The 14,379-nt window shown below is 29.3% G+C and overlaps 1 protein-coding gene across 1 annotated transcript; it reads left to right on the forward strand.

Moving 5' to 3' along the window:
* Window positions 1-9,093: 9,093 nt before the first annotated feature.
* LOC133290287 (tonoplast dicarboxylate transporter-like) lies at window positions 9,094-13,848 on the forward strand. Its single transcript, XM_061488361.1, has 6 exons — window positions 9,094-9,692; window positions 10,084-10,561; window positions 12,429-12,472; window positions 12,583-12,678; window positions 12,884-13,397; window positions 13,490-13,848. Exons 1-6 carry the CDS (start codon window positions 9,249-9,251, stop codon window positions 13,561-13,563), a joined length of 1,650 nt encoding a protein of 549 aa, XP_061344345.1. The 5' UTR covers window positions 9,094-9,248; the 3' UTR covers window positions 13,564-13,848.
* Window positions 13,849-14,379: the final 531 nt, after the last annotated feature.

Genomic DNA, 14,379 nt, shown 5'->3' on the forward strand with positions numbered 1-14,379 from the left:
ACTATTAATCTAAAAGAGAGCATTCAAAGCATAAAAGAGAGGTTGAGGGAAGTTGAAGCCTTAGCTATGTTTCGTTTATGTCAAGTAACTCAAAACTTTTACGTTATTGCTCTTATTTTAAATTAGTTTTACTATTTTGAATCCAAACCACACTGAATTTCATAATTGATTTTAATTGTCCAACTTAAGCGGGAGTAGTGAATTAGTGATTGAAACTATAATCCTCGTGGGAACGATTCTATACTTGTACACTTTATTACTTGCACGATCGGTGCACTTGCCGAATCCGCAACAGATGACAGTTTCTGAAGAGGGAAAAAATTATAACTTTAATATTATAATTATGTATTCCTCAGAGTATATAGTTATAAGGAGCTAAAAAGACATAACTTAGGTCCTTTAAAAGGACAAACTATTTTGCTATAAATTTATGGTTATTCACAATGTAAGCTTATATATGTATGATCTTTTAAAAAGATTGAAACATATGTAAATGATAGTGTAAATAATCTCAAAATATATTGAATATATGTTAGCATAATGATCCAAACATTTTAAAGTCGTTGATAATATATATGTAGTGTTTGTATTGAAAACTAGTCGTTCAAGGCTATTACTTTTTATTTATGGAATAGAGGGAAAATCAATTCTCAAATTTCTTAATACAAGGGAATGAAACCCATCAGGGACAATCTATTCCCAACTTGATTGAAGATTGGAAATTTCGGCTAAAATCATTCCTTTCCAATCTAAACATATTTTTTACACTTAAAAATAATATTGACTAAAGCTCGAGACTAAGAGCCTATTTGAATTCTCTATTTTTTAAACTAGAAGCTACTAAAAAACTAAAGCTAAAAAAAGAGTTTAAAAAAATCTACAAAATATTTGATAATTACATAAATATTTCAACTTAAAAGTTACTTAAAGCAGATATTTTAAGAAAACTCTCTCTATAGCTCTTCATTTAAAAAAAAACATACACAATTCAAGAAAAGCTGATAAGGACTTAAAAAAGCTCCTCTAGGAGTTTTTGAGTTTTATCTTTTTATTTTCATTATAATTTGGCCTAGTTTCTACTTATAAGTAACTTATAATTTAAAAAAGAGAAAATTCAAACAGGCACTAAACTTGAGAGGGGCGAGCTTACACTACACTACACTACATTTTTGTGAAATATGAATGGAGTTGAAGACAAAAGTTTGCATAAATTTAAGAGTAAATATCTTTTTTGGTCCTCAACAAATTTCACGATACCCGCTTTAGTCCCTAGCAAATAAAAAGGCTACTCATGGTCCCTATGGACCCATTTAGTTGAAATCGTGATCCCTCACAAATTTAAAAAAGACACACATTAGTCCCTCAAAAGGACTAAAATGGGTTCATTTTGAATTTCTTTGGGGGCGTTTGGTAGAGGATAAAAAAATTTTTTATCCGAGAATCTCGATTTTCAGAAATATGATGAAAATATTCAGTTTACGATAATATTCAAAAATTAAAATTTTTAAAAAATTCAATTTCCCGAGAATCCTACAAAATACCTTGTACTAAATTTCCCCTCAGAGATCACGAATAAACTTTTTATTTGCTAAAGATTAAAGCGAACATCCTGAAATTTGTTGAAGACTAAAAAAAATATTTATTCTAAATTTAGTTAAATGGGAACAAATGTCACTCCTAGCCTTTCATTGGCTCCCTCACGTATCAATATTGTCGTACTCAAGGAGCTGAAATCGCACAAATCCAATAAACTACTGCAAATCACAAGCCACCGTAGCCTAAGGGCTGCATGTTTTCCCTTTTTTTTAAGTAAGACAAACGGGTTGAGACGCGATTATAGTTATATTTAGTATATATAAATGATTATATTTATATTTATTTTTGTGACAATGGTTTTATTTAACAAACAACACTAGTTTTTTTAAAATCTTATTTTTGTAAATAAATAATGGAATGAATTTTATATTATTAAAGGTATACATATAAATAAGATGGGAAATTATACTCTTATGTCACATAAGACTTCTCTCTCATTTTACACTCACATAAAAAGACGTGCCTCTCATTTCTTTCTTTTTTCTTTTTTTAAAAATTGGTGGACCCCATTTAATTTATCTCACAACATGAGATAACTTCTCTCATACAACATGAGAGAAGTAAAACCCAAATAAGATATGTATTCAAAATGATTCATTAACAAAAATATAAATGCATTCTTATGCTTTTAATTTATTTTTTTGGAAATATAATTTTAAATTTTTATACATCATGTAACTTTTTAAAAAAAAATTAATTTTAAAAGTTAGCTGTATTCTGGCTTAAAGGCTACTCGTGGGTAGGGATGAAAGTGGGTCGGGTCAGTCTACAATGGCCTACGGCCTAGCCTATATCAGGCTAGGCTTGACCTATTGCATATAGTTAAATAGAAAAGGCTCGGGCTTTTAAAGAAGCCTGTTTAGAAAGTAGGTGAGAGGCTTTTTTTACATGCCGGGCCTATAAGCCTACAGGCTGGCCTATATCATATTATCTATTTTAAATTAAATATTATTTATTTTAAATTAAATAAAATAATATTATTCATAGTAGTACCAAATGATGATAGTTTAGTTGGTGCATGTGAGCTAAGTAGGTGGTGGAAGGACTTAGGTTCGTTCCCTCACTAATACTATCTTTGAGAGTGGCATAAAATCTGTACCAATCTCTACAATATCATCATAATCAACATTTAGTGCTGGAGGAAGAGTTATTAATGTCTATCGTTCTAACTTGGCTGAAGATACTATCTAAGCTTTAAAATTTGATGATAATTGGCTACGTAATAGGTATGACTTGAAGAAAAAGCAAAAGGTATAAATTTAATCAATTGAAATTATTTTATAATTTAATCATATTCGATTAAATTTTAATAGAAATTTGATTTTATTTTTTATGTAGGAGAAACCAACATCTCAACATGTGAGATTGCCTATATAAATCTATTAAAAGATTTTTTGTTTCTTAATCTTATTTTTTTGTTTCTATTCTTTATTCTTGTTTTTTACTTTTTACATTTACAAATTGTTTGCCAACTTATGTAATCTTGGAATTGTATTTGTAGGGGAGAGAAGATGAAGATAAGTTTTTGGCTACTACAAGCATCATGATATTTTTGTTGGATTCATTTAGTTATTTTTTTTTTTGGTAAACAATTCATTTAGTTATTTTAATTTACACAATATAGATTTGTATCTGATAAAATATGTTATTTAGCTTGAGCATTTTGCTTTTGAAAGTGACTTAAATGCAGATTGTGATGAGTTTTGTTGTGATTCATGGTTTTGTTTAAAATTTTAAATTGTGATTTTTGTTTTAACAACAGAATTTGAGTATTTTGTGAAATTGATTCATGGTTCTGCTTGAAAGTTAAAAATTAACAGGCTAACGGATCCAGTCAGACCATTTATTTTTATTATAAACGAGCCAAGTCAGGCTAATAGTTAAACTCGTACTAAACTCGGACTAGGTCAAATTGAAATGTTTTGGCATAGACTTGGGCTTTTCGAGGCAAAGCTCAGTCCAGTCCAGCCCAGCCCACTTTCACCCCTACTCGTGGGGAATATTGAGGTGAGGGGTCTGGGGTCATTTATGCTACAATTACTCTTTCCAACGGTACACCATCAATTTAGAAAATACTTTCGATGAATTTGAATCATCTCATGTGTAAAAGTTATCATGTTATTATATAATTTGATAATAATTATTCATTTGAAAATTATACACTTTTTTATCTTATATTATCATTAATGAGTGATTGTGATCAAATAATATGATGACTTAATCATTTTTCTATATGAAAGAATCCAAATCCATTTTCAATATTTATATATGGGCAATGCATTTCTCATGTCATTGGAGAAGATGAGAGTTTCCTACACACTCAAATTCATGATGGGGTCCACACATAAAAAAAAATAGATCGTTACACCCAAAATATGCTCACCATCTTGGTCCACTTTTGGCAAGGTAGACCTCAAATCTCGTATGATTTAAGGAAAATAATTATTTCATATCACGTAAGATAATTGTCTTATATTATACATTTATGAAATCTCGTATCTATTTTTTCTTTCTTTATAAAATTATGAGCCACACAACTTTGTTTCACACTTTCACCTACATAAGATACCTATCTTATATGACATAATATTAACAACTCTAATGATTTAAATGATAAATTCTTGTTCAATATTATTAATAAGGTTTTTTATTAATCATAATATTACTTAAGAGCATTTAATATATCTTATTAATATATTTAATTATTTACGAAATAAGTACTTTCTTTAATTTTAGGAATAGTATTTATTATGTTATCGGAGAAATTTTTTACTTTTATATACATATAAAAATATATGAAATCTATTTTTTTTCTTTTCTTCTTACATGGCCCGATACGGGTCTTATATATTTTTATGTGTGTATAAAAAATAAAATTATTTTTATTACATGAGAAACATTAATTTCTTAATTTAATATAATTTTTTTATTAATGTTATTTAGTTATTTTTTTAACTTTCGAAAGACGCTTGTCAACAAATATTTATTATTAATTATTATGTGAATTTTTTTTTATGTGGTTGAAAACTTGCCTCGTGGCGCAGCTTGCTCAACCAGCCTATTACTTGTACAATCTGTTTTTAGATGATTTGATATCATTGCTATCGTCATGTTCGATCGGAGAAAAAATTCAATGGACCGAGTTAAAGGGAAATATAATGCTATCGTCATATTTATCACACATTTTTTTATTAAATAAGAAAAAAAGTTTAGAATTAAAAAAAATAGAAAAAAGAAGTATGGATAAAAAGAGGAAAATTCCCCCCTATTCAGTAAAAAGGATCCGGTCACTGCTCTCCGTACATTGAAGTTTTTATCATTCGATAGGAATCGTTATATGCTAATAAAATAAAATAAAATAAAAGTGTATTCTCTTAGATTAAAATTGATATTAATTCAATTGACGTATGAAAGTTAAGCAAGTGAGGATGAAAATATGTGTTCGATCTTTTTAAATATTATTATTTAGAAAAATTTAAATAAATAAGGAATTTAAATAAATGAAATTTAATTATCATTAATAAAAAAATAAATACACGTAAAATTTTAACATGAAAAATCATACGTTTCCAAATAAAATACCGACATAAAAAAACCAAGTAGGATTGTGGAAGTAGTCATTGGTCAAGACTCGAGATCTTCGAGTAAACCACCCTTTACCAAATCCTAGATGTTGGGAACAGCACGATGGTCGATGGACCCACCTTTGCATTATTGATGGGCAACAGCCCTAGTTCATGCATGTAAAACGTGTCTTTTTTATTAATTATAAAAAAACATTTTGACCAAGTAAGAAAAAAAAATAAAACCAATAAATTAATAAAATGTTTATTGCACATTAAATATAGCTGTGTAAACAATTAGATAAACATAACTGTAATTAAATAGTAAAATTTATAAAAAATAAAATAACATATAAAAGCTCGTGTTTAACATTATCAAAATAAATAATGGCTAATAACAATTGCTTGTTGGTTCACTTGCTGATTCTATGCCATATTATTATTTATTTTTAATCGTGTTCTCAAATTATTTTAGAATAAATAATGTAATTTATATTATATACCAACTTTATTTATTCATTTATTATTTATTTCCTTTGATTTACGTCATCATATATATTTTATATAAAAATTCAAAGTTATCATCTTGTTAGTGCAATTTTATATGTTATTTTTAAGTATAAAAGTAGGAGATAATAAAATTGATTATATTTTAAAGAGAAGAATCCGTTTAGAATTTTTTATTTATAAATTTCTGCAAATTACATTATGTATTCTCAGAAGTATATAGTGTAATTTAATGTACTTTTAAGAGTATACAGTGTAGTTTATAAACAAAAAGTTTATAAATATAATCCTTCCCATATTTTAATATGTATCCTCACATATTTTTTTTAAATTTAAAATGTACTGTGTGGATAATGCATGTCTTTGTTATTTTGTTACTGTGGCCTAATTTTTTCATTAGAAGAATGGGGACGACAAATATTGAAGTCTAAACCATTTTAATCATGAGTTATGATATCATTATGTTTAACTATTTTTTTTTTCAAATTTAAGCCATTAAATAAAGGTACATAAATGATTTAATTTTTTGTCTAAATATTATTTTGTCTTTGTTCATATGTATGTGTTGGATTTTCCTCCTTGCTTGATGGGTAAGCACTTAAAAATGTCGCAGTGCCAGTGGGGTCATAATTTGAGACATGAATTCACAATCTTCACTCACAAAGTCACAGGGGCGAGGTAGGAAGACGAAATGATGGTGTGATTCTTACTAAATGAAACGTGGTGCCCGTGGTAATCTTTGAGTATAATATTAATATAAGGGAAGGATATTGTGACAACCAAGTTGTGTTATTACCAAGTGACTACCAATCAATCGCACCGTTAGATCAATTATGTTGATCCAACGGTTATATTTATTTTCATTTTTGTATGGTCATGAATCCCCATATTTAAAGTGAAAGCATTAAATATGAGAAATCATAACCATACAAATGTGAAAATAAATATAAAGTATTAAATTTAGGGAATTATGACCATACAAAGATGGAAATAAATATAACCGTTGGATCAATATAATCGATCTAACGGTAAGATTGATTGGTAGTCACTTGGTAGTAACACAACTTGGTTGTCACAATATCCTTCCCCTTAATATAATACAATATTATATTTACTGCACGAGTATAAAAACATCTCATCCATTTTCACATTTCCTAAACAACCACAGGAAAAGTGTCACCCTAAAAAATACTAACGATTTATTGGTTTACACCCGTTTTTTTTTTTTTATCACAAAACTTGATATTGACTTCGTAGGAGAATAGATACACAAAGATAATTTCAAATATATTGTTAAAAATTCAATAATCTTTATACAGATCGAAGTTTTGTAATAAAACGTATGAGTGGTTATGCACGGTTTTGCCCGGTATAAATTATTATTTTTTAAATAATTTTTTTAAAAGTTTAGATCAGGATAGACATGCTTCCATACAAGACAATGTAACTTTATTAAAGATTTAAAGTGAAATAATATATCGTCAATAAAAAAAAAAACTGAAAATCAAAAGTCATGGTTAGTAAGAGTAAGAGGTTCGATCATCTGTGTCAATATTTCTCATTGCCGCAAATAAAATTATTGTACGAATATCATTATACTAAAATGAAGTCATTGTGATTCCATATTATGAAAATAGAAGCTTGCATTTATTGAAGAAATAATACATGTAAGATGGACGCCTACTCAAACAAGTGAAATGAATTTATAATATAGGGTATTCACTTTTGTTTATTAAATTAGAATATGTTTATGTTTAATTCTTTATTATATTTTTAAAAATAACATACAGTCATTATTTTATTAAAATAACATGTTTTATTTTTTTTCAGAATTTTAATCTTAAATTTTCTTTTTTTAATCTGATTATATATACTCTTATTCAATTTTAAACAGATATGTTCTTAATTTATATATTTTTTCAAAAAAGAAGAAGCGAATTTTGAAAAAAAAAAAAATCTATGAATGCACGAGTATTCAGTTTTCACTCTCATTCGGGATTGTAATAGCTACGGACCGAAAAATATGAGTAAAAAAATAAATAAAATAATACCATTAATTGTTTATGCAAGTAACTCAAAAAATTTATTGTACGTAAAAAATTTCACATCCCTAGTTAAATGTCAACATATTCAAGATTAGAAGGTATCGTAAGATCACATGCCAAATAAATTAACGTAGTTTATTAAAAATGTTATATATTTATCTCATTTTACATAAGAAAAATCAAGTTATTATACATACATAATAAAGATGGATTTTACTTCTATTTTTTTTCTCCTTTTATTTATGAATCTCGTTTGTGATATTATTTTTGCTACATGAGATAATTCTTCTCATATAATATAAGAAAATAATTTTCCTATATTAAATAAATAAAAAAAAGTTTCCACTGTTCCATATAAACTATGAAGTGAACACAAAGAAAAACAATGCCACCTGCCAGCAACTTGGAAAGAGACATCATTATATTTTATTTTTCACATGACAAAATTAATCAGTAAATTTATAATAATATTGTAATTTATTTTTAAAAACATCCCGTAAAGCACTTTCTTTTTTCAATGTTTTACTTATGCTTTTTTTTCCATACGTCTAAACACAATAATAATTTTTGATAAAAAATAAGGGAAAAATGTTTGTCATTTTAAATAACAGAAAATTATGTCATTTTAAGAGAGATACAGACACAGAAAATTTGAATTTTAAATTAAAAATCCACTCACTTTCTCTCTCTTATGATTTTTATTTTTCTGTGTCTATTTCTCTCCTAAAATGACATAACTTATGTCATTTTAAATGACAAACACCAAACCTAAAAATGAAAAAGAAAATAATAGGTAAATTTTGTTTTACAATTAGTATATTTTAAATTAAAACCTAAACAAAATAATACAGGATGTTAAAAAATAATATATTTTATTTACAAAGTGAAATTAAGAAGAACCCTAACCACCAATTTTTTTTTAAAAAAAGTAAGAAGAAACCTATTGTTTATTTACCAATATTTTCGACAAATAGTACAAAGTAAAGCACTAAATTCAATCAATGGCCATTAATTGGACCACGTAGTCCGTAGTCAAGGACCCTACTCTTTTATGGTCTGTCCTAATTCATGATCAATTCCACGTGGGTCATAAATTTAGGTTGCTAGAAATTATTGACTAAAAAACTCGATTAAAAAAAAAATTGTTTATCTTTTTAAATAACACAACTTATATCCTTTCACTCTTACGAAACGACGGGACCCACTTCTTTATTTTTTTTCAACTCTTTCTTTTCCTTTATCTATTTCTTTTTCTCTCTTAAAATGATACAATTTTATCTTCTTTAAAATAACACACATTTTTTCCTTTAAAAAAAAATCACAAAATTTGACCCACGCACATAGCAAGCAAATTGAAATTATAACTCTAATCTCATCCAATCACAATATAATAAACGGAAGCGAATTTGCCCACTTCCATGGCGTGTTACAACTAAGAAATAAAAAGCCCCCTCATTCAACTTTCATATTTATCACAAAGATCCTTCCCCTGAATTTTCATAACCATTCCCAGACACAATTTTTTGTTCTCTCAAAGATGACCGGAGAACACACTATATCTCCTGCTTCTGATGATGCCCTCAAGGCACCACTTCTTCCTCTTCACGAGCCAACAACCCAAGGAACAAACAGAACCCATTTCACCATCAAATCCATTCTAACACTGAAAAGTTTGTACATCATTCTAGGACCTTTGTTGTCCATTATTATCTGCCTCCTCGTGAAGTTTGATGATGCTCCAGCTAGCAGCCAAAAAATGCTTGCTGTGATTGCTTGGGTTTTCGCTTGGTGGGTCACCCAAGCCGTGCCACTTCCTGTCACCTCCATGTGTCCCCTGTTTCTTTTCCCTCTCTTTGGGATTGGTTCTTCTGACAGTGTAGCTCACTCTTACATGGACGATGTTATCACGCTGGTTTTGGGAAGTTTCATACTTGCCCTCGCCGTGGAACGTTACAACGTTCACAGAAGACTCGCCTTGAATGTGAGTCACTCCTTTTTTGCTTTATTGGCTTCTATTTTCTTCATCACATGAATCATCATCAAAATGGCATTTTTTTCCTTAAGTTGAGTTTATATTAATGTTTTTCCTCTCTCTCCTTTTTTTTCTTTTTAAAGACATAATATAAACAATTAATGTTTGTTTTTGCAATTTTTGTGTAAACATTTCATTGGAAGACACTCAATTATTGGCTTTAAGAAATAATTGAAGTTTAGAGTTATCTCCCACATCCCAATACAGAATGATGAGAGGTTTTCTTTTTCTGTCTTCTTATTAAATGAGATTATTATACTCTGTCTCTTTTTTTTTATATTTCTAATTTTATTTTATTTTGGCTGCGAATGCGAACAATAACATGACGTGGGTCCCACAGGTAACATTGTTGTTTTGTGGCGATCCTCTGAATCCAGCGATGCTGCTGCTAGGTTTGTGTGCCACGACATTCTTTGTCAGCATGTGGTTGCACAACGTGGCAGCAGCGGTGATGATGATGCCGGTGGCTACGGGGATCCTACACGGGCTGCCACCGCCGCACGAGCAATCGGAGTTGGTAAACAAGTTCAGTAGGGCGGTGGTTCTGACGGTGGTGTTTGCTACGCCGATTGGAGGGATAAGCACTCTAACGGGGACAGGTGTGAACTTGATATTGATTGGGATGTGGAAGAGTCTTGTCCCTGAGGCAAAACCAATCAGCTTCAACACGTGGTTCTTCTTTGGTTTCCCTGTGGCTGTTCTCATCCTCATATGCTTTTGGTGTATCATTTGCTTGCTCTATGTCCGAAAGGGTTCGGGTCAAGCTTTGTCTGGTTATTTGGATAAAGCCCACTTGAAGAGGGACCTCGAAGCTCTAGGTAATTTCCTCACTTCAATTCTATTCAGTTTTTCACTTAAACACTAATAAGAAGAAAATAGAAATGCTAATGACATATTTTTTTATTCTATTTTTTTTAATATTTCATGTAAACATTATAAATAATAAATAAATTTAACTTATTTAATAGACTTTATGTGAAAATTTTCATTTGTTGAAAAAAGTGTTAAAAGAGCTCGCAATATATAAAGGAGGCGGAAAAAAGTTATTTTATTTAGTCTTGCTTCTTTGTTTTCCATTTATTTCCCATCTTTTATGCTTCTTTGTCGTTTTCTTTGTTGTTTTGTTGACATTTACATCTTATTCCTGTTATTCACTGCTGCATTGAAAAAGTCTATGCATATCTATGCAATGATTAGAGTTCCCTCAATGCAAGATTCCATTCTTTTTTTTTGGGATTAGTTTGGAGAAAAATGTATACAGTTCTATCATTTAAAGTAGAGAAAAAGAAAATCACGAGAGAGAATGAATAAGAAAAAGAAAATCATGAGAGAATGAATGACAAAAATTTTAAATATGTGAGTCTCATTTCTTTATAAGAGTGAAAAGAGGTAAGGTGTGTCCTTTTCCACTTAATTTTATAACTTACTTAAAAAAATTAAAGCTTATAAAAATATTTTAAAAAACTTACTCACCTCAAAAAGATAGTTACAATCATTATATATAAAATAAAATTTCTATGCCTATGTAGCACACAGGGGTTCATGTAACCTCGGTGGGGTCATTTCCGAAAAATATTAATATTTTTATATTATGTGATACTAGACGTATTTTTTATTAATTTTTTTTTATCGAATCAAGTACATTATTTTTTTCTATTCGAAAAATTATATAATTTTCTTTAGAGATTATATTATTGGCCTTTTTTTTTTTTTGAATATGATTATATTATTGGCCTTTAGACTTTAGAACATGAAATAAAAAATTTGAGTGAAATTCCAATTTTAATTATAATGGTATTTAAAACTTAATCGATCTTCCAAAATCCTAAATTAATAATAGGGTATTTAGAATTAGTTGTGACTTGTGAGTGAGATTATTCATTATAGCTCATCACAAATAAAAGATTTATTTTTATACAAAAAAAAAATGAATAATGATTTATTTGTGATGAGCTATAATGAATAATCTCACTCACAAGTCACAAATAAAAGATTTATTTTTATACAAAAAAAAATAAAAGATTTATTTATATTAAAATATATTAATATATAGCACATTCATATTTAAAAAAAATGGAGTGTAATTTATAAAATATGAAAAGAGAGAAGCATAATATGAGCGTCTTTTAAAAAATAAAAATGTAACTTACTATTTTTTATTAAGCATTAGGAGAATTATTAAGACAATAAAAAAAATAACAAAACTCAATTAGGAGAATTTTATGAAGTGATTAATGATATTTTTGTTTATGAATCATTAAAACTAGATTGAAAAGCGGAAAAAAGAAAAAAGAAAAGACACGGAGTCAGTACGAGAAAGTAAAATGTAACACGTTTGGTTTTTCTCAGCTACATGTTGCGGTAATCTAGTGGAACTAGTTATCCAATTGAGAAAGAATGTCTCTGTAGCCGGCACCGCTTGAAGTTCATTACCCAGAAAATGAAAAGAAATAAAAAGCTGCTGGGAAGGTCATGGTCATGGACATATTTGGAAATTGGAATGGCTTAACCCCTTGAAGTTACTCACTGCATCTTAAACAACACCCATTATTATATACACGTTTCACAATATTTCTTTGATAGTTTTATATTTAAATTATAGTTTTAATGAAATAAAAGAAATATTTATAATATTTGCTCCAAAAAAATCTGATACAGTTGCAATTCTGTTACGGTTGTCTGCAGGTCCCATGGCTTTTGCTGAGAAGATGGTGTTGTCTGTGTTTGGTGTATGTATGCCTAAATACAAATTTCAAATTTCAATGTCTTAACCGTATGGGGTAACTTGTTTTTATTTTCTGAGTCATTAACGAACGGTATGGTACTATGGTGAATGCAGTTGCTAATCATACTATGGATGACAAGAAGAATCACAGATGAAATTCCTGGATGGGGAGCTTTATTCCATGGGCTTGTTGGTGATGGAAGTGTCAGTGTAAGTAATATCTTTAGTTTTTGAGGTTTTTTTAGTTATGACCCATTACACCCAAAAATTGGAGTCCCCAATCAAACAGAACCAAAATGAGTCCTTTTATATGTGTAAAGAGGTCACCAAAGCTCTCATATAATGTAAAGAATCAATTTAATCCAAAACCATAAAGTGTTGGGTGAGTGCCTTTTTAATGGTTTATGTAATGTAGGTATTGGCGGCTGTCTTATTGTTCATAATCCCAAACATGAAGCAAGAGGGGGAGAAGCTAATGAACTGGAATGAATGCAAGAAGTTACCATGGAACCTCATTTTGCTTCTAGGAGCTGGGTTTGCCTTGGCTGATGGAGTGCAATCTAGTGGTCTAGCAGATGTTCTGTCCAAAGCCTTAGATTTCTTGGAAAATGCTCCATACTTGGTCATTGTTCCTGCTGTAAGTCTAATATGTAGCATTATTACTGAGTTCATCACCTCCAATGATGCCACTGCTACACTTCTTGTCCCACTTTTGTACCACATAGCCAAGACTATGCATTTGCATCCCCTTCTTCTTATGGTCCCTGGAGCAATAGCAACTGAGTTTGCTTTCTGGCTTCCATCTTCAACACCATCAAATGTAGTTGGATTTGCCACTGGACACATTGAAATTCAAGACATGCTCAAAGTTGGTGTGCCACTTAAGGTTGCTGGGATTGTTGTGCTGTCTTTTCTGATGCCAACACTAGGTGAGTTATTGTCTATGTTCTGGTAGACATTTGCTTTGAGAAAATCAATTTGGTTGAAAGTGGATTCTGACGTGTAAGTTTTGCTATTGCAGGAACTATAGTTTTTGGAACAAATGACAATACTCAATGGCTGACAAAGGCAAACTATCGTTGGTTACGAAATTGATTTCTTCCCCAAATTCAACTTTGCTATATAAATTTTGGGTGGGTCTGTTATTATTCACAGAATCTTCTTTATCCTGGAGATGAACGACATTATAAATGTGCAAGGGCCTTATGTTATATTTGGGCAACTATACCCTGTACAGATATTAATAGGCAAAGAAGGGAGAAAAAGATATACATCTTTGTTTATTGATTTTATTTTGTATTTTTGTCCTCTCGAAGAAAAGATTTTATCAATTTCTGTTGTAAGCTTTTCTTCGACCAATTAATGACTGAAGATTTATTTATGGGTTCGAGTTGCTGTTACCAATTAATTTCTATGTTCAATTGTTTTATAAATTTTTTTCTATGGTTATTTGGTTATGCAGTTTACGGGATTATATTATATTATATATGAGGTATTTTTGTCTCATAAGTCATAACCTTTTAAGTTAGAATTTTATTAGACATCATACAATAAAATATACAATGTAACATTTTCTTCTCATGATTAAAACCTATCCTACCATTACCAAAAAAAAAAAAAAAAACCTAACCTACACGTATATGGCAGTATGACGTGGGTCCTATATCTCGCCAAAGTTAAACTTCATTATATATTGACTTACCAAACTCTGTTCATATTTTAATTATAACTACTCATACATATAGCTAGTTACAATACTAAATACGGTATAAATAAAGATGGCCATGCTCTTGAAAATAATTAACTCTTTTCACTTGCTAACTAAGCATCAGTGATAATTCTCATAATGAGTTTTCGAATTATGACTACTTCTAGCCATAATAATTATGAAAAATCCCACTTTTAATATCT

The sequence above is a fragment of the Gastrolobium bilobum genome, unplaced genomic scaffold (genome assembly GCF_033153095.1).
Source record: "Gastrolobium bilobum isolate Gb01-03AN ecotype WA unplaced genomic scaffold, APGP_CSIRO_Gbil_v1 utg1595, whole genome shotgun sequence".
NCBI lineage: Eukaryota > Viridiplantae > Streptophyta > Magnoliopsida > Fabales > Fabaceae > Gastrolobium > Gastrolobium bilobum.

Excerpts from the sequence above, each read along its gene's own strand:
- LOC133290287 (XM_061488361.1), top strand. The coding sequence starts at position 9,249 with ATGACCGGAGAACACACTATATCTCCTGCTTCTGATGATGCCCTCAAG. Across the intron at positions 12,473-12,582 it reads TGGTGTTGTCTGTGTTTGGT|TTGCTAATCATACTATGGAT; the intron begins GTATGTATGCCT and ends TGGTGAATGCAG. Across the intron at positions 13,398-13,489 it reads TTTTCTGATGCCAACACTAG|GAACTATAGTTTTTGGAACA; the intron begins GTGAGTTATTGT and ends TTGCTATTGCAG.